We start from the raw sequence: 26,961 nt of genomic DNA on the forward strand, positions 1-26,961 counted from the left end.
TTTAATCGCCCTCCTGCGTCCCTGGAAGTCTCACACACACACACTTAGTTATTTTACCGAAATCTGCCAAGTGAGAGGTAAAATGAGCTGAACGTGAAAGGAGTCACAGCTTCTTTTGTCCAAACAACAGCCCAAAACCCAAAGGCTCTTCATTTACCGTCGTAAACGACCAAGAGAAGCAGCAAATCCTCACGTTCAAGAGGCTGGAACCAGCAAACGCTTGACATTTTTTGCCTAAAAAAACAAAACGATTTATCGATTATCAAAATAGTCGGCCATTCATTTTATTTCGCTTGAATAATCGAGTAATGCTCGCAGCTCTGCTTATAATACAAAGTCAAATTTAGTCATAAAATCTTTAAACATTGCAACCGCCTTATCAACCACTGCCTTTTTGGTTTTTTAGCGGTTCCAAGTTGTGGTAGAAAATATTGCATTCTACAATTTGGACACTTCAGGGGGGAGTTCCTTCTTTCCTTATCACCAATGTCGACCCAGACTAATCTGCAGCGCACCAAAGAGAGCCCGCTCCGTAATCGGCACCTCGTCATGATAACCAGCACCCGCCTCTCAGCGGCCCTCAGGACGCTCCTGAGGGCCAAACCACAGGATCCCTGCTACAAATTGGAGCCTCTTTTTAAAAAAGGCATCAAAACCAGATTTGACTTTCACCTTGATACTTCTTCTGTAACTTACGCACACAATATGCTTATGTAAAAAAAAAACAACTCACGTAAATACAAAGGCAAGAAAAATGTGTAATATAGGGTCTTTCCTCAACTAATGAAATCATAATAATTCTCAACTCAGCTGCAATTGTGCAAACCTGACAGCTGCACTACATCAACATCTTTATGCTTGCGATGGATCAAATGACTGCGTGTGATGTGAGAGAAGCAACTGGTGGTGATGAAATCGCCAAACTCTACTGTTCCCCTTCAGCTCGGCGGGGCATTTTAGCATCTTTCAGCTCATTGGGTTATTTTTTTTTTTTTTTTTTTTTACGACCCTCAACTTCACTGTTTTCTCTGAGCACTCGCGCACCAACTTCATTTCCAGCTAACCAAACGCTCCGACCCAACACCAAACGGCAGACAGTTAGCGACATAGTGGGGGCGTTTCTTAGCTAAAGCGCCAAATACTGCAACAAAACAAAAAAAAAACAGAGCTTATATCCATCAGGTGGCCAGAAAAATTCAAATTCAATTTTATTTATATGGCGCCAAATCACAACAAAAGTCACGACACTTTACAAATAGAGCAGGTCTAGACCGACTCTTTATAACGTTGTTGCAGAGACCCAACAGTTCCCACCATGAGCAAGCACTTTGGCGACAGTGGCGAGGGGAAAAACTTCCTTTTAAGAGGCAGAAACCCGACTGTCGGTGGGCGGTCATCTGCTTCGACCGGTTGGATAAATGAACATATATATATATATAACCTTAACCCTCTTGACAGAACACCTCCTGTTCCAATGTGTTTTCCGTGGATTAGCTGGTCAATAACAGGACAGAGTGGGCAGTGGGTTGTATTTGTGGCTCAGTGTTCAGGTTATAACTGCCAAAGAAAAAAAACCACACATACATCGATACAGAATACGTACTGGAGCAGAAGCCAGCTCCAGCTGAGTCACAGACCAGTGTAAGCGCATTTCAGAATTGTTTGGACTCTTGCCCAGAGCAAGAGTGTTCGTGGTTTATTGCGTATATATTTTAGGGTAAGGATGTGTCTTGTGGGGCCAACGCTGCCCGCGGCCATTCGCACGGTGCTTTTATTTGAGACGGTAACAGGCGAAAGAGATGGGAAGGAGAGGGGCGGGGATGTGTGCACAGTACGTTTCTCTCTCGTCTTGTGTTTGTCGGTGTTGCCTGGTGTCTGTCCACCCTTTGGTGCCTTGAGGGAACGGTGAGAGCAGAACATATAGAGAACCGCTCGCTGCCGCCAGTCTTGGCGAGCATGGCCTCCTCCGTGCAAAGTCCGTATGAAATGTCTTTACACAGCGCGGTTTAGTCAGTGATAACGATGATGGTGATAATGATGATGATGGGTACGTGCAAGCTCCGAAGGCGAAGCCACGTAAAAATGCTTCATAGGGGATTTGATTTGATTTTACGAATGGAACGCCCTCAGTCCCATGACGGTGAATGCGTCTCCCTGTTGTTCTTTCACAGCTTTTTCAGAGGAGTTAATCCAGCAAGAAACTGTCCCTGTGGTTCGTCCAAACGTCTCCGACAAAGGACAGGTCCTTTAAGCCCAACGACAGTGTTGTTAAGCTCAGCTTCCATATGGGTGCAATCACTGCAAAACTTTCGTTCGAAGGCACCTGGATGGATTTCTTTTGGGAGACATTTTTTTTTTTTTGTTCTTTGCAATCTTAGATTTGAGACAAGTTGCATTACTGTTTGGTGGGGGGGGGCAGCAGCAGTAAGAAGACAATTCACAGAAAGTACTTTGTTACGGGTTAGGGGTTAGGGTTCTAATGCTTCGTTTCGCTGCTACCCTGGAAGACAAACGACTTTGGCCCAAGCCATGTCTGCTTACCAGACTCACGGTGGACCATTCCGCAGGGCTGCACTAGCCAGGTTAGTACATGGATCTGATTCTCAGCCCGAACTGGCCCTTGCCTGCAGTCCAGCGTTGGTCTACAGGTCTGAAAATGAAAACAATCTGGAGGTGTGGCGCTGGAAAGAAGTGACCTCACCAGACGCCTCCGCTTGAGGCTTGGGGCACGAGGCTACGTTAGCGGCTACCAGCATAACACAGCCCAACGTCCGACCGAATTGTCAGCGGTTGAGTTGCATTGTGGGTAATACAGGTGCCGGGTATTGACAAGGAAAAGAAAGAACAAAAGACCATATCTCTGGTTCTGCTACATCGACTGTCACGTAAGACCCACATAGAGCCACGTTTTGAACCTAGACCTTCAAGTTCTAATGATCTAATCATTCTGGGACGTAACTGAACGGGATGTACTTAAAAAAAAAAAAAAACGTGAAATAAGACGCTTTTGTCTTGGAACTTCAGGGCTTAAAAGAAGCGTGCCCACACAGCAGCTCTGCGGCGAACAACACAGTGTCCAGTTTCTGATTCTTTTCACACAGGCCCAGAATAGAAAGCCACATTTTACACAAGAAACGAACGACTGAAGTGAGCGCTGCGTCTGTGTGGAGCGCACAAGAAGTCCACCACTTGTGTGAGTAACTTCTATGATTGACAGCAGAAACACTTTTCTTTTTCTCTGTCCTCGCGTACAAAAAAAAAAAAAATAGCAGGAAAAGGAAATTACATCCAACTCCATTTTTCCTCAGGAGCTTCCTTTCAAAAGCTCTGGCTCCAGTTGTGGTGATGGGAGCTTTTTTTTTTTCTGTCTGCCGGCTGACTGACTGACTGACTGAACACCCATCTCGCTTCTCTTCTGACATTTGGACAAAAACCCTCCCTGCAGTTTGGAGACAAAAAACAAACCAAAAAAAAAAAAGGCAAGCTACTGATCTGCACCCAAATCAAAGTCCTCTGCCGTCGCTCCTTTCTGCTCAACAGAGAATCCATTTTGTGAGAGCAAAAGCATCTATAGGGCAAAACAAAAGGAAACCAGAACAGTTCATGGGCACAGCTCCAGGCAAAAAACAAAGAAGAAAAAAAAGTGGTGTACGGTATGAGAAAATATGACAAACAGGGTGAGGTATTTAAAGTAAAATGACAAAACTTGAGAGGACAGAACTCTTGATTTTCACTGGTCCAGACGTCCAGAGAACAGTGGATGTAATGGAAGACAATGTTTCACCATTTTGCTTCTCATAACTGATCGCTTTGATTTGAACTCCAGCTGTGGTGGATATAAAAATCTAACTGTTAAAGGGTAACTCCGCTATTTTTAAACCTGGGCCCTATTTTATTTGTTTATTTATTATTTTTTTTTTTTTACAAACGTTGGGGTCTAAATGAGTAATAGTTACCAAAAGTTTTGACCGCCTCGGCCGACAGCTGCAGCGTAATCCTAGCGGGCAACTGCTCCCGATAGTCAGTCTTCCTGATCGTACTTCTGCTGAGCATCGCGTCAACACCGTCTCCGCCTGCTCCGACCTGAACCTCTGCTCTGTCCCCCTTACAGAGGAGGTCAAAGGTCATTGACCAGGAGTCAGTCAGCGGACGGCGCATAGACAGCATAAAAGAAGTGGACGCAGCCACTGTGACGTCACCTGTTGATTTGCGGATTACCATTTTGAAGCCTCGGGTTTGGCATTTTGGCCGTCGCCATTGCCTTCCTTTGTTTTTGGAGCCAGAAGTGACCATGTTTAGAGAGGAGGATTTAGAGAGAAGAGGGTGGAGCTGTTGGTCTGACAACTAGAGGACAATATGTACACTCACCTATACAGAAACCTGACTGTCGCTGCTAACAAAGTTAGCTTGTAAATGTACTTACCGGAATAAATGAACAACCAACTCCTCAGAGTGTCTTTTAGTGCAACCAAACGCTGCTATCCTGATTGACAGGTCGCTGTGGTAGTGACTTGTCAATCACAAGGTAGCCCCGCCCTAAAGCATACCCTGCTTTGTCGTCTATTTCACTCTGAACGGGACCATAAGTTACTAAATGAACATCATGCTGTACTGAAGAAGACTTGCAACCAGCGACTGAGACCATAAACTCGTGAAGAAAATGTTTACTGAGGTAATAAATCAGGCGAGAAGTAGGGTCATTTTCCCATAGACTTCTATACAATCGGACTTCTTTTTGTAACCACTCCCCGCTGGCCATTAGAAAGAATACAGGTTGAAGGCACTTCCGCATTGGCTTCACTTTTCAGACCCGGGGGTTGGTGTTTGGAACGGATGGAGAAATATCCAGGAGGCCGGTCACATCTGATGCCAGAGACCATCTTCAGAAAAGGATAGTAATTGATAAATTGTTAAAAAACTAAAGTGATATGGTTTGCATATACGAATTCAGGCTTCATATGTACTTGGAAGTAAACCGAGACATATAGTTGAGGGGTGTTTTGGTAGGTGGGAACACTGCAGTTACAAACATTGGATATCTTACTGGCTCATGCAATGTAAAAGTGCCTCGAGTCATTTTGAATTTTTTAGTCCTGGCCAGAGTCCTCAGATACTTTGCTGTCCAGATGTGTCGACAGTTGTCATTCATTCAGCTAACCGTCTCTAGATTTCATTTCCCGGCGTGACAGTCTAAATGCGGTTTCAAAGTCCTGATAACATCGTGAAGTGGTGATTTACGACCGACTTTGTGCGCTCGCAGGATTTACGTTTTGACGTGTTGCGTTTTCAGACGCAGGGCTTCCAGCTGAGAATCAGATACGGTCCCATATCAATTCACAGCGCTCGCTGCCTTTGTCTCCCAGGAGCTGTGGCGTTATTCGCTGTGGAGCAGCTCCGGGATTTGCCTCTGAAATAATGACTACAGGCAAGAGTCTCCGCTGAGCAGCTTAAAGACTTACTGGTACAACGTTACTACTCAAAGCAGAGCCGAGCAATAACCATAGACTTAACACAGGAATTCTACCTTAAGGTGGATTTTCTCTTGAACCAACACGGTGACCAATACTAAGGATAAATAAGCAAAGCCCTTATTTTTCTCACTCAAAAAATAAAGTTCAGCGCCAACTGTAACCTACAATAAAACTGACAATTAAGACAATGAAAGAATATATTTCCTGTTAGAATGCTGTGAAAACCTTTTGCTGCAGAGAGAGTACTTTACATTTATTGATGTCACACCCAAATTCCAAACTACAGTAGATCTCAGAAAGAATCAGACAGATTTTGGGGTTTTTCTTTCCAGGGGGAAAAAAAACCCAAAAAGTTTAATCCTTGTCATAATGAACATGGTGAGTCCAGAGCTGCTGTGGAGATCGCAGCTAAGAGATGGCCGTTGGATGCGTGGGGAAAAACAAAACACCACAGGTCGCCACCACGTTTGGGGTCAACAGAGGATAATCAAAACAAGATATCTGAAATACAGGCTACTGACCGAAGGCTGGCCGACGTCTGCTCATCACAATCACGATGCATCGTAAAGCGATCAAAAGGGAACCCCACTCAGCTCGGGAGACCAAATACGGCATTACTGGTGCAGGACAGCCGAATCAATATTTGTTCACCCAACAAACACCTGTCGTCGTTCGCCGTTCATAACAGGATCAAATCCAGGAGTTTTGGTTTCAGATAAATTGGAAGGATTTGTGCTGAGAAAGTTGCTCTGCTTTTTAAGCAAAATAAACCACCTAAAAACTCAATGGATTATCTGAAGAAAGAATTTTTTTTTTTTTTTTAAAGCGCCTTCGCAAAGTTGAAAACATGGTGTTTTTCTTAGTCCATGAAAAACATGGGTCTCCACAGGAGAGCTATTTAACACCAACAGTGGGGGCCGTCTTGAACCAAAGCAGTAACACAACATGTATGGACTCTTAAACTGAGTGGGGAGTCCTTGCGGATCTGTGGCAGTGAAAAGAAAAAAAAAAAAAAAAAAAGCAGCAACATATTCTTGGGAGAGTTTTCAAGAAGCAGGGACACACAGTTTTTTTTTTTCTTGTTTTCTGTCCAACAACACGGTGATGACATTTCTATGCCACAATGAACATGTAAAGACGTGTTACAGAGCCTTTCTCCAACGCCAACAGTTAACACAACTGCATGAAATGGAGTGCAAAACATCCCGAAAACAAACGTTAATTTTCAACACAACGTTTTTGCATAACTACATGATCAGACAGACAAACTGTGATCCTGCCCCATTACTAAACATGAACACCAATATTCCAGTTAGGATCTGCTTGCTCGTGAAAACTGGTGGTTAAAATAATGCGTAGCGGACAGCCTTTGTAACATTTTCTCGCTGTCATTACAGCAATGCATTTGTTGCCCACACACACACACACACAATTTAAAGTGCAGAACTGTGATGAACTGTGTGCGACAAACCTGCATCTAGTAAATAAACCTAACCATCCTCAGTGTGACGCCTGAAATGTCTGATTCCCACGTTGATCTATGATAGATTTAGATGTCTTTTCTCCCCCATATGTGGAAAGTTGAACACCCCATATAAAATATAATTAAGAAAAAAAAAAAAAAAGAAAAAAAGAAAGATAAAATCTAAACATACAATTCCAATCACAGTGCAATAAATTCAGATTCATCCAAACCAATTTCACTTCTGTTTGACATTGAGCTGAGATCGGTTATACAACCAGAGACCACTAAGAAAAAACTGCAGAGGAAAATCCTTTTATTATCCATATCAGTGCTGCACTATGACTGTCCTCCAGCAGGTGGCGCCATTACACCGAGCAGCTGCATATGAGGACACACCAAAACAAAAATGTGGGAACTGTGAATACGGAACAAAAAAAAAAAAAAAAAAGAGACCTGTGTTTTAAACCCCTAATACTTCACTGCATTTATCATAGTCCACTGTCATGACTTTCTCTCCAGCTTTTTTTTTTGAGTTCATTGCAGGACTTTGATGCTATATGTATAAAGCATGTAACAGAAATCCAATTACAGTAACTGGGTTTAATTCTCCTCTATTTAAATGAGAAAACAGCTCCCTGGTCTTTGTTATCAGGGATATTATGGAACTTGGTAAAAAAAAAAAAAAAAAAACCCAGAACTCTTCCGGCTGAATTGTCCTATTCAAGGTGTTAATAAATGACTGAGTTTCTTGTCACATTTCTGAACTGAACTTGGGCCTCGGTGCTGCCTAGGCTGTGGCAAATCTATCACCTGGCGGTGATCTTAAATGGATGACCATGGTTCTCCTGTGAAATAGGAGTGGCTGGCTTGACTTTGGTAAAAGGGAGATAGCGCTGTACTTTGTGAGATTAATATGGGTCAATATATGGGTCCATAATCGGTGCATGTCTAACATCAACGCGTCCGCCTTTAGATATGGTTGGATGACCTAGTTTGTTTGAAGCACACTGAGGCCTTTAGGATTCAGCGCTGGAGCCAACAATAAACCGGCGACACGATTGGATGATCTTGGTGTCCACGTTTTTTTTTTTTCCCCCCACTCGAGGATTAAGCTGACTAACAGGCCATTTAGTATATTCCTTTAAACATGTTGTCGGTATCTGAACTGCAAGCTTTAAAAAAAAAACAAAAAAAAAAACACCCAAGGTAGCAAAACAGCAACAGTGGCTTCCTGTAAAGTGCAAGCAGCTTAGCCCCGTTCAACAACAAGTGACGTTTGGGAGAAAATGTGCAGTGACTTCCTCATACGCATTACCCATCTTTCCTGGCGACCAGCAGATTGGTGGTGAAATGAAGTGTGTTCTTCCCCTCTCTGGGTATCCAGCCTAAAAGTATAGGTGCCTTCCGGAGAAGCGCTTTCTTCTGTTTAATGCTACACAACAGAGCCTAAAGCACAGTAGAAAAAGGATGACAGAACGTGGATTTACCTCCGACAGTCAGTATGCAATGTTGTGTCTCCAGGAAATAATCAATCTCACACAATGAACAGAAGGTTTGCTGCTCCGCTGGATGTTTTTTTTTTGTTTTTTGTTTTTTTTAAACTCATCAAGGGTGGAGGTCAGTAGCCAGAATTTTGTGGGGCTGGCGGGGAGGTGACAGACTTTCACCGCTGGAAAGGCTGAAAAAGTCCTCTCCTTGTGACCCGATCTTCTTAAACCTCACAAATGTAAACTGATCTCCCCCAGCAGCAACCTTGGTCGAGTTGAGTTCCACTCGTCACACACACAGGGCGAATCAAATGTCCCAGACAAGAGAAGCTCGGAGGATGAAAAAGTTGGGAGGAGACACAGGAGAAGGGCTGTCCTCTCCGAACTGGAAGCTTAATGGTGCTTGGTAGACTTCTGCTCTCAGTGCATTTCACGGTGACCATGGTCAATCGATGGCGACAACCAGGGTATTCCAAAGTCAATAACCTCGGGGTGGGGTTGGGGATGAACCACAGTTCAAAGTTTGTTCTTTGTTCCTCTTTCCGTGCTCGTCCTCCTTCCACCCCCCCCCCCCCCCCCCCTCGCGTTTCTCCTCATCCTCGCATAAATTACAGCGTCTCTTTTGGAGGCACGAGAGTCGGTGAAAAGAGGCATCCATTGCAACGTGATGAGAAGTGTGTGCGCGCGCGTGTGTGTATATGTGTGTGTGTGTGTGTGTGTGTGTGTATATGTGAGGAGCGGTGTTACCATATGTGGGATTCACAGTGAGTCATTTTAATGACGCCCACCCCTCCACCTAGCCGGCGGTAGTTCATTCCTCCGTACAACCTAGAAAGAGGAGAGAGTCACATGAGGGAGGAAGGAAGGAAGGAAGGAAGGAAGGAAGGAAGGAACGCTTCCAAATGTTCCTTGTGTGCAAGTAGAAGCTAGATGCTTAAAAAAAAAAAAAAGTGCGTGCGTTTGTACTAATACTTTGACGCAACTTTTTTTTCATGAATCCAACAGGAGATGTGACAAAAGCTGGCTAACAGATCATCAGTCAATGATGTCTGGTCTTCACTTCTTTTTTTTTTTTTGCAGCTGAATGTCTAATATTTTTCCGCCCATAGTGACCAATGTTGATATGCTTTACTGATGAGACAACACTTCAAATGATTGTGCTGTGACCCCCAATCTCTGGCCTACTGCTACAGAAAAACAGTGTAATATGGTAATGCAAAGCTAATAATCTTGATAATCTCATCTTGCTGATCATTACAGCTGCAGTGAGGTTAAATCTAAGCGCTTGCTTCTTATGTACATATAATGACTAGCTCCCATTATGGCTGCGTTGTTTGGGTTTATTCGTTTCACAATTGTACTTTGTGAAAAAGGATGAAATTACAAAAAAAAAAAAAAAAAAAAAGAGGTTACAGAGTGGCACTTACCTCCATGTGTTGGCATCGGGGTCGTAGACTTCTATAGTTTTGAGATACGTCGTCCCATCAAAGCCTCCGACTGCCATCAGCTGACCGTTCACCACAGCCAAGCCCACCTACACACACACACACACACACGTCATTTCAGTATCTTAATATCGGCAACTCAACCCCACACATGTAAGAAAACCTTTTACAGGTGAAATGCAGTCCAGCTAGACGTGACTGACGCAGTGATTAAAACGGCGGGAAAAACAAAATCCCTGAATCACACGCTCTCACCCCGCTCCGCCTGGACGTCATGGCCACGACGGGAGACCACTGATTGGTCCTGGGGTTGTATCGCTCCGCGCTGCTCAGCTCTGTGGTGTCGTCTCGCCCTCCGACGGAGTAAATCATGTCCTGGTAGACCGCACAGCCGAGGTGCTTCCTCCGGGTTCCCATGGGGGACACCGTGTGCCAGCGGTTCTCTTGAGGGTTGTAGCGTTCCACTGAGAAGGAGATACAAGATCCAAAAAGGAACTAGAATCACTATGCCCCCGCCAACTTGTCAAGCAGCAGTTTACATCCACGACTGTCCAGACTCACATGGTTCCAGTGAATATACGTTCTACCTGATGACACCTTTCCTCTCATTCCTAACGGTCATTCTCGTCGCGGCTCTGGGTTAATTCAAGATTGTACTTACCACAGGACTCAGTGCCGTACCTGTATTTAAAGGCGACGTCCCATCTGACCCTCCGACGGCGTACAGGAACCCCCCCAGCACAGCCACAGCTACACCCAGTCTCCTGGTACTCATGGAGGCCACACGAGTCCATTTGTTCTCCTTAGGATCATACCTGAAGGATGAGAAGGGACACCAATGTAGCACTGATGCACGGTTACATGGACAATGTGTCATAGGCAGAGAGCTTTGACAGACACCTTTCTACGATGTTGAGACAGGAAACCCCATCCTGTCCCCCTACAGCATACAGATAACCACCGAGGACAGCCACTCCCACACTGGTACGACAAGTGCTAGTGGGGGCCACGTCACTGCTCCACTGGTTGGTCTTAGGATCATATCTGGACAGGAGAGATAAATGAATAATAATTAGAATACAATCTGACTTCTAGGCCTTTTCGATTCAGCAAAGTGGAACGACAGGAAGGTAGAGAAGAATGAAGCCGCTCGGGCGATCTCGCCACACCTCTCCACGGAGTTGAGGTACGACGAGCCATCGTGGCCTCCCACCGCGTACAGCAAGTCATCCAGAACACTGACACCGACTCCGCATCGCCGTTTACTCATCGACGCTACCATCCGCCACTCGTTGGTCTGGGGGTCGTAACGCTCCACGCTGGAAATGGCGTCACCGCTGCACCAACCGCCGACTGCAAAGTGAGGAGACGCGGGGAGAGTGCGCAATATCAAATTAGCACGGAGAAATGACGCGGGCGAGTCAAGACACACTTTTTTTTTTTTTTTTTTTACAACCCTCCACACTGGCAGCGGTGTCTACATGCATCTAAACGCTTGATACAAGGGAAACCTTGCTTTTAATGTATTGCCTAAAAAAGGTACTGACCTGCGAAGAGTACCTCTCCACAGCGGATGGGTTTCCTCGGCCGGGTCCTGGGGCCCTGCATCAGCGGCCTCTCCTGGGGCAGCAACAGGTAATTCTTAGCCTCGTCAACCAGGTCTCTAAAACAGAAACACGAGTATATGATGAACATAATGTCAATCGTAAGTCAAGGTTATATGTCGTTACTGTACCATCATGCATCTCCATGTATCTACCATTTAAAAAAGGTTGACAAACTAACATCCACCCACCTGCACTCCTCGTCACTCTTAATGAGAGGGTCTGAGCCAACGGTGCCCACCAGGAACTTGGGGCTGAGCAGCGGCAGACGGACATGCTGCAGGACCTACAGGAAACAGGAAATCCACGTCAGTCCCAAAGTGTCGTTCGACAGCGGAGGTCTAAAAGTAATGTCGGCAAGAGAACCAGTAGCTGGTGCGGTGGTAAAATATTTCCTCAGCCACAAACCTGGGGGAGCTGTGGTCTGCGTTCCTGGATGCTGTATTTCACCCAGGCCATCACGGCGTTGAAGACCTGCTCCTCGCTCCGCACATTAAGCTCGTCGCTGGAAATGATGTCGATCAACTGGTTGGCGGGCAGCAGCATGAACTCCTCGCTTTCCATTACCTGAGGCGACAGGGCAGAACAGTGAGTCGGCGGCTCTGACGCAAAAGAGAAAACAGTACATTTGAATTCTCCCTCGGTCACAGGGTTGTAATCGTCACGGGGCTTATTTCCTTTCGTCTTTCTCAGCAATTTTAGGCTCGTGACACGCGGCACCTGGAAATAGGGTTCTACAAAGCCTGTGTGTGTGTGTGTGTGTGTTGCTAAGGGACACGTCGTATCAAGACAAGCACAGGTGTTTCTACTTGAACGGAACACAGGCGTCGTTAACGTTTGTATTAGTTCCACCTGTGCTTTTCCTGCATCATTTGCGCTGTGCCACTCTTTTACGAACCCCCCCCCCCCCCCCCACACACACACACACACACACAATGACAACTGGTGTCCACCAGATGTAGCTGTTGAACCTGTTGCGATGTGCTGTAAGCAGGTACCATCGCAGTCCCGAGGAGAGGTCTCATCAGACAACAGCTGTGTGGCTGTGGAGGTCCTGTTGAGGTCTATTGATTATGTTGCCGTTTCATTTCAGTTTCGTACTTCATCATCAAAATGAAAAGACACTCCACAGATTCTGCCAACAGAAGAGCACTCTGTGTCCTGTCCAGTCAGTCAGTCAGTCAGTCACATAATCTACGGTTTGTCAGAAATGTCATAAACTTCCCAATTTCCACAAAGACAAGAGTCAGATAAAAGCCAGGAAGACAGCCTGTGTGTCAGTTGTTTTGCAGCCCACCCAACTGAACACCATTTTTCTATCGACTCACAAGCTAGTTATCTTCATGCTTGGCAATATTACTAGCATGTAACTTGCTGTGGGGCAAGTTACATGCTAGTAGTGGGGCTGAAACAGATTTCGTTCTTCTACGCTGCATACATTTATTCTGAAAAAGCAACGTGCTGTGAAGTTATGGAACTCCTCTAAATGTGACAGCTTCCCTCGTCCTCTATGCACAAAACTCTCATGTCACATGTCTCCAGCGGACGTTTATAATCACGAGTCAATGTTTACAGCCCCCTGTGAAACTGTGCCGTCAAACAAACAATCACACCAGCAACTGGATTCGTTGTTAGCTGTGTGCGCACACCCTGAGGCACCCCGAGGGAAGAGGGCAGGCAAACAGTGCCGCAGAAAACAAAACCAACTGAGCAACGAGCATGTGACATGACTTCCATGCTGATGACTGACACATGCTGTGTCTGTAAGGAGCAGTTGCTAACTTGCTTGAATAAGAAAACCCAAAGACGGGGGAAGTATAGCTCTAAATATAATAACTCATTGTTGTGCTGCGTCTTTATATGCCAAATTAAAAGTCTGACTAAAACTGAAAAATGTCTAAATAAGTTTGCTTACACAGCTTTCGATTAAGTGTAAAATACACTTCCCTTTCTGCACCTTCAGTCTAAATGTACCTGTGTCATTTTTGTCGCATACAACGCAGCATGTAACTTTTGAGAATATTGTGGACAGTTGTTGTCCCGTGAATCCATGTTCTTACCTCCTGAAAATTGTGCTGGGTGAACTTGTCCGCGATGCGCAGCAGCTCGCGGCAGGAGTGCGTGTCCGCGAAGGCCCTGATGCCCAGGCAGTTGGAGGGATCCAGCTGCCTCTTGAGGAACTCGCAGCAGGCCTCCTGGATCTCAGCCAGCTGGAGGAGACAGGCTGCGGGGAGCAGCGTCTGGACGTTTCCCTCCTCTACAGTCACCTAAGGAGCAGGGGGGGGGTCAGGGCATGTATGAAGCTGCGACTTAACGGGATACACGGTGTTGCATCCTTCTCTTGATTGGATCTTTTAAATAACCTTGTTGTGGGGGTTTGTTTGGAATGTTCTTGAACTAACTGGGAATTAGACCGTTCCGATCCCGGTGGATTTAACCTAAAAGTCACTTTTCAAAATCTACCTTGATGACACACCGGAAAACCTTCATTCAACGGAAAACGACTGGCTGTACAGTGATGATTTAGGTGCTTCATAGTAAAGCTTATGCGTGTTTTATACGTGTACTGAGTTGAGATCAATTTGGAGACGTTCTTCGCTGTTCGCTGCTACCGTTGTTACCTGTGAGGTGTAGGCGAAATCAATGAGCAGCTCCATGGCTCTCTCATCAATGTCGCGGATAACCACTTCAGTCTGCCTGCTCTCCGCCAGCTCTCCAGTGAACATCGCCCTGAAGAGAACACAGAAATCGAGAGACGGTATTGTTACAGCCGGCACTTAAAGCCCTCCACCTGCGCTCTGATGTTCATTCACTGGCTAATGGATTAATTTCCCTTCACCAGATGTGAGCTGTGAACACACTGTCTGTCTCTCTGTACCTGAAGTAGGGGCTGCAGGCTGACAGGATCACGCGGTGGGCGTAAATCTTCTTGGCACCCACCACCAGCACCACGTCACAGAGCTCACGGTGTTTTCTCAACAGGTTGATCACCTCCAGGGTCTGCCGTGGGTGTTTGTCCGAGACATATGGCATGCGTGCAGGCTGGGGGACCCCTTCAGGGAGCTTGTTGGGGTCCCCCAGAGTACAGCGGCTGGTGATGTCCATTCCAGTGGCGTCTTGGCGTGCGCTGGTGACCCTAAACATGAACCAGATGGGAAACAATTAAAAGTGAGTAAATATATCCTTGGTTTTCAGCTCCGCGATCATGTTGCTAGTTTAACACAAGCTCAGAATTAGGGGAGTGATGCAGTGTTTGGAAATGACTGCAAGTGCAGACAGAAAAGCATGATTTTCTTTGCTACTGCAGTTGAGGATTTTAAGAGGCTGTTATGCAAATGGTAAAAATAGTAAATGATCTCGCTTACATAGCGCTTTTCAACCTTCACGGTTCCCAAAGCGCTTTACAGCTAAGTCTCATTCACCCATTCACTCACACATTCACACACCGATGGCGCCGAGCTGCCATGCAAGGTGCTGGTCTCCATCGGGAGCAGCTTAGGGTTCAGTGTCTTGCTCAAGGACACTTCGACATTACGAAGCTTTACGTCCCGTGCTACAGTGCTAACCACTGCGCCACCATGACACCCATGCATTTGGTTTATTCAAATCCAAACCAGGTATTTCAGACACGTGTACCTTTGACTAAAAAGCCCCCTCATCATTACACACACCGGACTTACTGTCTCATTCCACTGGTGTCCGCTGAACCCAACTTAGCTGGGTCACTGGTCACTAGATAGCCAGTGTAAACTTATCTTACTGAGTCAGTTCACTTTTGGAGCTGTGGGCACAGGATCATTTTGGTTCTGGGTCATGAGTTCTCTAAAGATCATGTTCCCAGTAGCAGCCAGAGACCCTCGATTCTGACCATTCATTTTAATCCGTCTCTTTAGTTTAATTTAAAAACGTCAAACATAATATTTTGCTATTCAAAAAGGTGTTTTCTCCTTCAGCTACACAGATATTGCAGTGTATCGAGATCAGGGCTGCTCTCTAAAAGTTGATGATTGAAGTCATCACTCGAGACAACCCACAGTCAAATCACTGCACCTTTTTTCCCCCCCTTTCGCTGAGTCGTTGTTGTGAGCATTGCAGGAGAAACAGCATGGCAGGCTGTAAACTTCACGTTGCGAGTCGTGAATAATATATTTGTAGGCATGTTGAAGGAAAGACATCTGTAATAATGCAGAGTGCAGGGTTGCCTGTATTCTGATTTCACTGTTATCACAGGCAAAGTGTCTTTGGGCTATTAGCCTGTCAGAGGACAGATACCTGCCACTGGCTTAAATTGAAGGTTTAGCAATACACAGGGGCTGGGGTCAGATCCGCCCAGTCCTCTGGGGTTTGGGAGGCGGGGGAAGTCTGGGTAGAACCCCTAATGACTAGCCTTTGATCAAGGGCAAACTGTGTATAGCAGGGATTTGTCTGCCTTGTAGACAAGCTTACGCGGTGACATAACAGGATGGGTGCTACTGAGTCATGTGGGGTTCACACTAGCGCTCTAAATAAGACTCACTCTGAAGCATTTTCATTGTTTTCCTCTTCAGTACAAAGGGTTTTCCTAAAATAAAAAAAAATAAAAAACTCTTTCGGCCTACACGGACATTCAACGCATGCCACTGTGATGATCTAAGCTTTGATTAAAAACCTTTATTGTTTAACCGTCCGGAAAGAGCCTGCAACTAATACCCACAGATTTTTCATTCTGAGAAAGGACCACGTAAACATTCCTTCAGTGCCACACCTACCTGCGCATTGGTTTTGCGTCCATGCACTGAAAAACAAATGCTCGGTCCCACACCTTGAGGTTAACCTGCAAGAGACAACAAAGCAAATCAGACTCTCTCGGTCTACGCTCTTAGAAGTTGCATGTGGAATGGAGCAGTGCTCCCCAGAGAGCCCTTTCACAACTTCCCTAATCTACATTTAGTATCCAGTTTTGTGTGCGCCTTTGGAAAATGTGCTCGGCTTGCCGACGAAAACGCTCACAACATCCCCTTTTCTCCCGTTGCGGTTTGTGCCGCACTCCTGCCCCGACGCCTTCCGGATTTGATACGTGGCCATTTCTCGAAGCAGGACTGAGATCGGACTGATGTGTTTGATAAAACTGAGTCACCTGTTTGCTAGACACACCTGCACAGTCTGTCGCAAAGAACACCGTCGCCCTGCAATTAACCCCCGCCTTTGAAAATGTATGATACTCGTTGGCACTGTGTCACATGGGGTTGGCTGTATTGTAAAAACACGTTTCAAAACAATGCAGTCCCATACAACAGCACCACTAACTTGAAGTTACACTCCTCTGACACAGTATTTACATTTACAAAGTCAATGTCAACCTTACAAGCTCTGCAAAGAGAGTATTTACTGCAAGGTCATTGTACTGAGCTTAAATACATTTTACAGATGTAACTATTGCACTGGCAACTTGTGTGTTTTTGGCTAGCTACACCCAGGTGGGACATTTGAGTGCCACGATTCCTCCTATTCCTCTTAAAAGTACAGCAATCCCATACAGACTTACACTCTGGCAGGTTCCTTTTGGCGTTGAAATAACTGTACACTGGAAAACAGTTAATGGGTTTGGGAATCAGCTGTCACAGAATGCAGCAGCTAGGTGGAGGTCGGGATAACGTTACAATTGACCTCATCACGCGTTTAATTAGTGGGAAAACGGGAGGGCAGGACGGATACTGTTGCGGGGAATCAGCGAGCCACCGGTTCAGATGTTCACTTAAGCTAACGTACTAATAAAGCCAGTTGTATAACTTCGTATAACGTTAATACAGGTTCGGCTCAGACTAGCTGTTTGTTGTTAGCAGTTTCAGCAGATAGACAGATCCGGATGGGAAGTCGGCTAGCTAGTTAGCTACTCACTAATCCCAATGGTGTGGTAAGAATTAGGTTCTAATGAGATTTTATCGACAGTTGTGGCAGAAACGGATTAGCTAAACAGAAGGGATGCAGCGCTTCCGGGCAACACTTCGTTAGCAGAGAAGTATGACAATCAATGGGCTAACGTTGGCTAATGAGTTAAAACATTTCCCGAGGATGTCTGGGAATGCTATGTGCTACCCGCTAGCACTGAGGTAGGGAATCCACAGGCGACTCCCGACACGATACGAATGCACAACGTGAAACATAATCAAACACAAAATAAGTGAAGACATCCCATAGTTAGCCGACATGTTTAGGGTATCTGTTGCGGCTTGAGAGGCTGTCTCAGCATCAGGTCAGAAACGGACTGGATGTTGTAAACTGTAATGCTAACTTAAGTTCACGTCAACGCTTTCCGAAACGGCGTGTGTCGACATTTTTAATGGTGACAACTATCTGACACAAACGTAGACATGTTTGAGACGGGTTTTACCTTATATTTCCATCCCAACGACACGGAGAAGTCGCCCGGGCTGCTAATGTTTACAATTTAATGCCGTCGGTTAAACACTGGTGCTTTTCTTCCTAGGTGTTATTGTGCGCATGCCAAATACCAAGCGCCACTTCCGGGCAGTGGCTTTTCAAAATAACAGTATGGGATTACGTCATTGCCTATGATTTTGCACGAATCCGCAAATTCTGAAATAGCTGAATTAATACCACGGTTTGCTGTTACACCCAGAATGCACTCGCGTGAACGTGTCCCTTGCTGTTTGAGAATCCCAGTCATATTCATCGATTTGCACTTGCTGTCCACCAGAGGGCGCTGCAAGCCTTCATTTCTTTTTTGGAGCGACGCAAAGGTGACGCTCTATAGCTGGTTAATACTTTCACCTTGCTTTTGTTAAGAAGAAAAACGGGGGAAACAACGTGCTTGCTCATAGCCGAATATGTTAGTAAATATGTAAGAAACAACCAATATTACACAAACTAGAAAAACATCACCGCAAAGCTTCACAAAGTCTATGTTTCTTTTAGAGCTGTCATATATGCCTTGTTATTGTATGTATTTTTTTTTTTGATTTTTCACTTTTTTCACTTAAATATTGTAAATGTGTATATTTTTTATTTCTTATTTTTTTGTATCTTATTTTTGTACATACTCATTTATGCAACTTTCTGCGCTTGAATGGGAGCACCGGTACTGCATAATTTCCCCCCGGGGGATCAATAAAGTATTTCTGATTCTGATTGTTTTGTGCATTGTTATATTGCTTTATGCTAACTGTTTAAAATAGACACTCCGTTTGAGAAGGGTCCGGCTTTCTCCGAGGTCTTAATGCACTGAGCCAGCCCTCTCCTGCAGAGGTTAGTGGGCTGCAGGGTGGAAACAATCCCACCTGGACGGGCGTGGTGAAGGGACGGAGTCACATCCTCCTCCTCCCCCTCCTCCTGTTCCTCCACCTCGTCTTCCTCCTCTCCTCCTCCTCATTCTCTTATTCCTCCTCCTCCTCCTCCTCATCAGTGTCGAGTGGCTCTCCTCAGTCAAGTCGTTGATGCTGGGGAGTCAGTGGAGGCTGAAGAGGTCTGAAGCGGAAGGCAACGGAGCAGAAGTCTAGGCGCTCCACAGCTGATTCATTATCATCATCATCATCATCATCATCAGTGGATTCATTACAACATACATACATACTCCATTACAAATCTGTGTTGAAAATCTTACTTGCATATTAAAGTATTATCTACAATATGTTAGTTATTTCTATGAAGCAGAATGGCTCATGTCAATTGTATTGTTATATATTATGGGCTTTAGCATTACTGATGCAAAAAATGTAAGCAGCATTTTAATGTTGGGGCTTGTTAAGGGAGGTCAATTTAACAGGTTTATATACCGTTGGGCAGTTTAATCTGCAACAACGCATCATATATGTAAAGTCTTAATCTGCAAACAACTAACTGTAGTGGGGTAAAAAGTACATTTCCTCCTGAAATGTAGTGGAGGAAGAAAATGGAAGTACAAGTATCCCAGAATTGCACATACTTGAGTAAAAGTAAGCACTCACATTCCCCCACTCACGCCTTGGTTGAAGAACACATTTAATTCCAGGAATCGCAGTCAATTTGACCAAGAAATAAACAAAGCTTTGTTGGTGCAGCCATGAACTTTAATTTCCAGTATCTCAAACATCCAACGTGAAAATCTATCTATTCCCAGTGTGCAGTTCATGCGTGGCTTCTAGTGGCATCTGGCGTTCACAATCTAAGGAAACACTTACACTGTATTGCTTTTTGTCTGTGCTTAACACATGCTCTACTGAAAAGCCTCTTAAAAAAAATGCTGTTTACCCAAAATTAGGCGTGGATATTTCGAGAACAGACTTGGGCACTGCGAGTGGAGAACGGTTCAATTTAGACGTTTATATACACATTTCTTTGGCAATAACAAAGCAAGGAACAGGAGAATCTATGTATGATCTCCAGTGGTTATAATCCGCAGTACAAACCAATCCTGAATTTTCTAAAGTAGTCTTTACAGGAAAAAAACAAAAAAACAAAAACCCCATCAGACTCTCTCTTGTATGTGCCCAAACTGACAAACACATCCTTAAATAAACAAACATCTACCTGAAAACCAAATGCATACTCAGTTTTACACCATTTTCCAACAAAGTGCCTTATCTCATCATATTTGCCAAATAAATTAAATAAAAAAAAGAAATTCATAACACATACATATTAACAAAAGTTTCATCTCACATATACCCATATTTTACTTGACATTTTCAACACTTATCTTCACCTGTAAATCTCTGTTTGACTGGATTACATTAATTCAGTGATTGTTGCTTTTTTTTTTTTGTCTGCTCACACATTAAGCAGTGAAAATTAAAGCTGATATTTTGCTGGACAGTTTATGAATTAAAGTCATCCAATCCTCACAGGATTTGTTTTTTGTTTTTTTTTAAATTAAAGAGTAATTTGGTCTTTGCTCTTCATCTTCCCATCTTCAATCATTGTCTTCAGTTTTCGGGAGGAGGGCTGTAGCTCAGGCATGGCTGACTGGCAGTTGTGTCAATGAATGGGATATGAGCGGCTGAAGCAGAAGTGGGTCCGGAGTTTGGACTAGAGAGAGAGATAAAAAAAAAAAGAAAGAAAAATTATGAGTGAACCACAAAGAGACTATGAATTAAAATCAGCAAGTTATTTCCGTGACAATTACTGTAACAATAACGACATGTTCTCTAAAACAATCTCAGATTTGGAATTTAATAAACACTGATGTCTTTACCGGTTCACCTGGCAGGGATACAAACAATACAAAGCTTTTACATAGATGATTTATATTGCTCGCACTGTGTGTGTGTGTGTGTGTGTGTGTGTTTCTTACCATCCATATAAGTGAGCGTTGTGAGGAGGGGCGTATCTGGGGAAATATAGGTTGTGTATTGCAGATCCTCCATCAAAGGTGGTGTCAGCTGACCAGCAGCAAGTGATGTCATCATAGTCGAGGAAGAAGGATTTGGGCTAATGTATTTCTTTTGACGGGCTCGACAGTTCTGAAACCAAACCTGGATGGAGCGAGTATGGATTGTTAACCGAGATTCTCAACTGGCTTGAACATGTACATTTAACTCTCTGCTTGGAGACCTACAGCTTCACCGTACAAAGCTATCATTCTTTCGCTGTTGTGAGAATTTATCCTGACAATTTCTCTAGAGCACTCTCCTAGAGGAAGCCTTACCTGAATAACCCTGCGGCTGAGACCAGTCCTCTCTGCCAGTTTCTGGAGAGTCTGGGCATCTGGGTTGTTGTCTTTAGCAAACTGAGTTTGCATGACCTACACATGTACAGATGACAGAGCGGGGGCATGTTTACATGGTTGAAATTTTAGTGGAGTTTGAGAATGTTATTATATTAGTTTAGAGGAGACGGCAGAAACACTTCAAATCAAGGTAATCACTGGCTTATACATTTGTTATGTCTCACATCACCCATTTACACAATCAGCAGACACAGAGCAACAGCTTTCTGGCCACCTGACAAATCAAAGTCAAACATTCACTCTCGTTTTAACTCAGGTTTGGACTCTACCATCTCTTGAGAATTTTACCTGGGTGGTATGATCTGATCAAACTGTTACTTTAGTGGGAGAACACAGTAACCCAACAGCAGGGCTAAGGGTAAAAGGGCTCATTGGCTATTAGAAATGTACACAGGACAACTTATCCTAGCGTTTAATCATCACTCTGCAGGTGGAATTAGCTGGCCTCACACTTTTGTGGAAGTCAATCAAATTGACTGCAGTCAGAAGGAAAAATGGCCTCGTCATCACAGCAGTACCTGTAACTGGTCAACAGTGAAGCTGGTCCTGGCCCTCTTAGCAGGTCTGGGCATGGTGCTGGACTCATCTTTGTCTGCCACCTCTTCCTCCTCTTTTGGTTGCTCTTTAAAAGACAAGAGACAGGACATGTTCCAAGGGTCATTTGACATTTTGAAATATAGGCCCCGTTTCACATCAGGTCCTCCTGTGGACACCCTCCAAGTCTGAACGTGACATCGAGGATGCATACGTGCAGAAAGATTAGGTTGTACTGTTCTCCAACATGAGTGGGCTGGCATTTATTCATTCACTTGGTGGTATAGAGTGGCAATGGGAAGATTTGACTGTCTCACTACTGAACTGGGGACCGCTGCTATACTGCAGTGCTGTGTTTACAGTCTGTCATCCACCGTCTAACCACAGAGCAGCGGTCATGGTGAGCAGAGGGTTTGCAGTGGAGAGGGCTTTGTTAGACGTGCATTACTGAAAAGGAGGCGATGACTGATTGTTGTCTTCACTATCAACAATCTCCACCGCCTTCAGAAACACAAGCAGCCAAAGCTGACCAATCACAACAAATGGGAAAGTGGTTCTCTTAATGATTTGGGTGACCTGAACCTTTATTTCTAAACACCCAAGAGTGAATGTGAAGACTTAATGTTTTTCTCTTTTTTACCTCACCTTGAATTCTTACCATTTAGTCTTGTGTTATAGAGATTTTATAATAAATGTACTTTTGTTTGCCATTATTCAACCTGACTGACCTGTCATCCAGGCCGTCCATATACTCACCATTTTCCTTTGCATGCTTGATATTCTCCATCATAATGTCATAGTGCGGCCGGCAGAAGACCCTGTTCTCTAGTAGCCCACATTCCTCCCCAGTGGACAACTGGCGCTTGCAAGAGGTGCAGGAGAAACAGGCCAGGTGGAAGGTGCTGCCTCGGGCCCGACGCACCCAGTCACTAGAGTGGATGTTACGGCCGCAACGAGCGCAGCGGGTCCCATACCTCCTGAAGAAAGATGTGAAACAGGGGGGAGAGGTGGCGCGTGAGGAGGACCAGTCACGTATGTTTAGTTGAGGTGAGAGAAGTTGCGATCAGGTGATTGATCTTTGATGGTTAACTAATATCTAGTTAAGCAATCAGTCTATAAAAAAGGACATGCTTTGGCCAAGTTCCACCCATTTTCCCCTGAACTTGACATGTCCACTTCATTTTGCCACTAACTACACTGGCCTCCAGTATGCGCTGGTGTATAATCCATTAAAACCTCTTTCTTCTTCTGTGCAAATTGTTTCGACAGAGATTCTGGGGTTCTCCTGCCCACATTGCCTACATGTGTCAGTGCGTGTTACGTGTGAGGCCATCAACACGCGAACACTGAGCCTGGACTGGCCCAGCACAGCATGAGGAGAGGGTGTGTGCCCCTAACATGTAACAGAATCATTAGAATGTGTCTCAAATTCAAAGCATATGTGACAGGGCTGTACCTGAACGCAGATTTGGATATGAACAGACAATCCTTTGTAAACAAAAGGCATCCATTTTGGGGGCAATAACATTCGTTTTACACAAAAGCTGCAATACAGCCCTTCTTATCCCCCTACTCACAGAGACACAGACAGGCACATATACACCTGTGTGCTCGATAAGACACGCTTTTCAATATCACCTCAGAGCTTGGACTATTTTAAAGCTGTTCTCAACCTTCACTTGGGCTTTCCTGTGAGTCATCTGCATTTATATTCCATTCAGGGACTTTCTAATCCAACCGTTAGCCAAAATAAAAACAAAACCCAAATGAAAGACGTTTTCAAAACAGTCTGCATAGTACAAGAAAAAAAAAAAAAAAAACAGGACTGCAAGATGAGGGATGGACAGGTTCATAATGCATTAAAATTTAAGACAAGCATCACATTAAATGAGGCCTGAATTCTGTCATTCAGTGATCTTGCACCTCAAAACAGAAAGCACACATGCAGTCCTTGAATTAAAAACTAAAAAAAACAAATATTTTCCTTCCTTCCTGTGTTTTGTCCATTGAGTTTCTCATGCCAAAAAGAATATCTCCGCTATACCAATTTTCCGCCCTTTCTCAAACACAGACTATATGAAATGCTTATTTTTTGCGTTTTCTTTCCCCTCATATTATCCAAAGGGTAGATGGGTTTTTTTTATTTATAAAAAGAACATCAGTGGAGATAAAATTGCTTACCTGAAATAGTCAAGTTTGCAGAAAACTTGTTTATCCTTGATGTAGCAGCTCACGTGTCGCCCCAGTGATGTCTTACATACACTGCATGAAAGGCAGCGCACGTGCCAGCAGAAGTTGTTCACCTGAGGTGGGGGAGAAAATTTAATTGAATTTTTTTTATTTTTTTTACACATCCTTAATAGTATATTCTCCTTATAACTGAAGGCAATAGAGGTTGCTCACATTCTTGACAATGCATTTATTTTACTGGAATAGTAGTTTGAATTTCAAAATGATTCATCATAATGTTCTTATGGGCTTCTTAGCTCACATACGCTATTATGTTATCCCAAAAGGTTATTTGGTTCACAGCCAGAGATAGTCCAACAATAACCAGAAATATTTTGGCTGCAGGTTTTTGGAGTGGCCTCCTCTGAATGCATTAGTGTGAAGTGCAAAATGCAGGTCGTCTCTGTGTGTCCTCACTTACACTTAAATTTTTTAAAAACATCAGTGAAAGTGACATTATTCTTCCAGTTTAAGAAGAAAAATTGTTTAACTACGGTGGAGTAATTGCACGTTTTCCAAGTGGAAACTGCGCAGAAAGAAGCGTGTAAAACAAATACAGACAAGTGACACTAGTATCAAGCCACGGGAGGCTTTTCTCACAATAATTACTCGCTGCCGGGCTTTTTGCAGTGTTGGCCAGTGACCTCTTGCTTTGATACGGCACGCAAGTCTGACCTTGAGGAGGTATCTGTCAACGATCTCCAGGCCGCAGGAGGTGCACAGGGTCTTCCCCTGCAGCGAGGCCACGGTGGGGACGGAGGAGGAGGTGGTGGAGGACGACGACGACGAGGAGAGGGAGGACGGAGAGTAGCAGTCCTCCTCGAAAATATCATCCGGCCCGGAGGAACCCTGCCAGAAGCAACAGACTGAAGTTGTAACAACACACTTTTAAAAATTCTCATTTCGTAAAATGCCTCAAAGTCACACGCGTCGCTTTTTAGTTTTAAAGTAGCGTGTCAACGAAAGCTAAGCAATGGTCCGAATTTTAAAAGTGTCTGAAAAGTAAAAACGGGGCTTAAACCGGGCTGTTTGGCTAGCATAATATTAGTTTGGGGCTGATGTTGCCTGTAAGGGTCAAACGCTAAACGCCATAGAGTCCCGCGAGCTGCCGGTCGTCTGAACTTTTCACACCGTGCCTGGACACTCGACCCCACGCCCGCGAACCGGACACCTCGGCTGATTTGAGAAGCACCTACTGTGTCGACAAAAATGTTGCCTTGTTGTAGCTGAGTGAAAACGGCCTCCGTCTGCTGCCTCTCTCCCGCCGACATGGCGTCAGCGACAAGCCCGGAGTGATGCGCGGAGGCACAATGACGACCAGGTAGGCTGGTTGTCCCCTTCATATTTCCATGGCAACCGTAGTTATTAGCCCACGCGCCGATAAAAGGCCACCCCGAAACGAAGTGGCCCCTCGAGCTGTCTGTGGGCGTCTCCGTGCCTTCATTTTATTTGTGTGCGGTCATGTGTCCGCGTAGGCCCGGTCCCGGACTGAAGTTGTCCACAGTCACTTTGTGACGGGAGCCTGTGGCCAGTTAAACGGCTACTTTTTTATTTTATTTTTTGCCACGAGAGAGTAAAATGTCTCCACGCGTATAATGATCAGTTCCTGCCGGCGCGCGCCAGGAGAGAGCGGGGACTCGCTCACAGCTGAACGTGATCCTGACTAATTGCGCTCAGGGGCGCGCGCGCGCACGTGCACAAGATAACGAGCCATCAGCCGGGCCCTGGCGAGCTTTACCTCCGGCCGCGTCCCCGGTTATATGGCCCGGTGTGTTCCCCCACCTACCACCCGGCAATGCTGCCCTTTTCCAGCTGTCTTCTCTTTTTTTTTTGCAGAGGATGCGATGTCATTCTTTAAACTAATTAACAAAATAAGAAATTCTGCAGGCGTTCGACCTCTACAAAATAAAAGTCACATTTAGCTTGCTAAATTAAATAACGGCCTATGTTAGGCTACTATAACCTCGACACTGTTAATGTCGGTTTTATGGTTCTGGCCTGCATGGTTTCAAGAATGTACTCTTATATTTATGTAATGCCAAATAATATCAGAAAGTTTTTTTTTTTTAAATGTATTTGTTTGGTTATAATATGTGATAACAGTAACGGCAGAAGTTGAAACCACTTACAATTAGATTCCACCTCTTTTTTTATAGGAGAAAATAATGTGCGTCACCGCTGCTGTTAGAACCGATACGAGCCCACGTCGTTTTTATAAACACACGAGCCTCCAAACTAAATGAAAACACGCATCGAAAAATATGTATGTTGTGAATTGTAACGTATTGTAATACAATACAATATGCGAGACACCAGAAACGGGTTCGGGTTTCTCCCAAATTCTAAACGTCATTAATCACGTTCGGTAAAAGCACTCACCACGCTGCTGGAGAGAGAGCTGAACATGTTCACGGAGCCTCGGCCGGCCGCCCCGGTACATCCCCGTTCAAGCCAGGTGCGGCGGGCGCTGGGTGTTTGACTCCCTTATTAGTCCACGGTACTCCAACCAGGGGAGGAGGGGGGGGGGGGGGCTTGTTCACTCGCCACTTGTGAGAGCCACAACTTTGCCCTCTTGTCGTTTTAAGCAGCCCAGCGCGCCTCCCACCCCGCTGGCCCCGGACCCGCCCGCACCAGCAGCAGCAGCAGCACCAGGGACAAATTCGGGTTTTTATTGTCATTGATCAGATGAGCCTGTCCTTCTTTCTTTTTCTTTTTTTTTTTCTTTTCACGTCTTTCTTTCTTTCTTTCTTTTCTTTGTAAATGGTAAAGTGGAGGTTTACTGACTGCTTGTTTAAAAAGCAGATTTATTTAAAACTTCAATTCAGGCTCATATATTAGAACTTAACAGGGTTTATGTTTATGTCACTGTAATCTCAAAAAGCCCACTAAGACTCCAAACCTTCTTTCAAAAGTCAGCTGTCAAAGATCTTTTCCTGTGAGAGGCACTTTAGATTCACTTAGGCCAGTCCGAGGCTGTATCAGCAGTCCGCATCTTTTCCTTTCTTGCCTTCAGGGACACTGGG

At 44.8% G+C, this 26,961-nt stretch overlaps 2 protein-coding genes across 3 annotated transcripts; both read right to left on the reverse strand.

Moving 5' to 3' along the window:
• Window positions 1-9,027: 9,027 nt before the first annotated feature.
• Window positions 9,028-17,891, reverse strand: klhl20 (kelch-like family member 20). The gene is made up of 14 exons (XM_070918411.1): window positions 17,843-17,891; window positions 16,221-16,285; window positions 14,351-14,608; window positions 14,094-14,202; window positions 13,533-13,739; window positions 11,881-12,039; window positions 11,664-11,758; window positions 11,416-11,531; window positions 11,038-11,221; window positions 10,769-10,912; window positions 10,550-10,683; window positions 10,124-10,332; window positions 9,851-9,957; window positions 9,028-9,251 (listed from the first exon to the last, which is right to left on the reverse strand). Exons 2-14 carry the CDS (start codon window positions 16,241-16,243, stop codon window positions 9,167-9,169), a joined length of 1,830 nt encoding a protein of 609 aa, XP_070774512.1. The 5' UTR covers window positions 16,244-16,285; window positions 17,843-17,891; the 3' UTR covers window positions 9,028-9,166.
• A 1,547-nt stretch (window positions 17,892-19,438) lies between these two features.
• lhx8a (LIM homeobox 8a) lies at window positions 19,439-26,473 on the reverse strand. 2 transcript variants are annotated; one of them, XM_070918563.1, is made up of 8 exons: window positions 26,318-26,473; window positions 24,614-24,787; window positions 23,891-24,012; window positions 22,466-22,686; window positions 21,694-21,797; window positions 21,095-21,190; window positions 20,741-20,921; window positions 19,439-20,475 (listed from the first exon to the last, which is right to left on the reverse strand). In XM_070918563.1, exons 1-8 carry the CDS (start codon window positions 26,342-26,344, stop codon window positions 20,399-20,401), a joined length of 1,002 nt encoding a protein of 333 aa, XP_070774664.1. In that variant the 5' UTR covers window positions 26,345-26,473; the 3' UTR covers window positions 19,439-20,398. The 2 variants fall into 2 exon arrangements, with proteins under 2 accessions (XP_070774664.1, XP_070774663.1); XM_070918562.1 differs by lacking the exon at window positions 26,318-26,473 and adding an exon at window positions 25,135-25,209.
• Window positions 26,474-26,961: the final 488 nt, after the last annotated feature.

This window comes from Enoplosus armatus, chromosome 14, assembly GCF_043641665.1.
Source record: "Enoplosus armatus isolate fEnoArm2 chromosome 14, fEnoArm2.hap1, whole genome shotgun sequence".
Lineage (NCBI taxonomy): Eukaryota > Metazoa > Chordata > Actinopteri > Centrarchiformes > Enoplosidae > Enoplosus > Enoplosus armatus.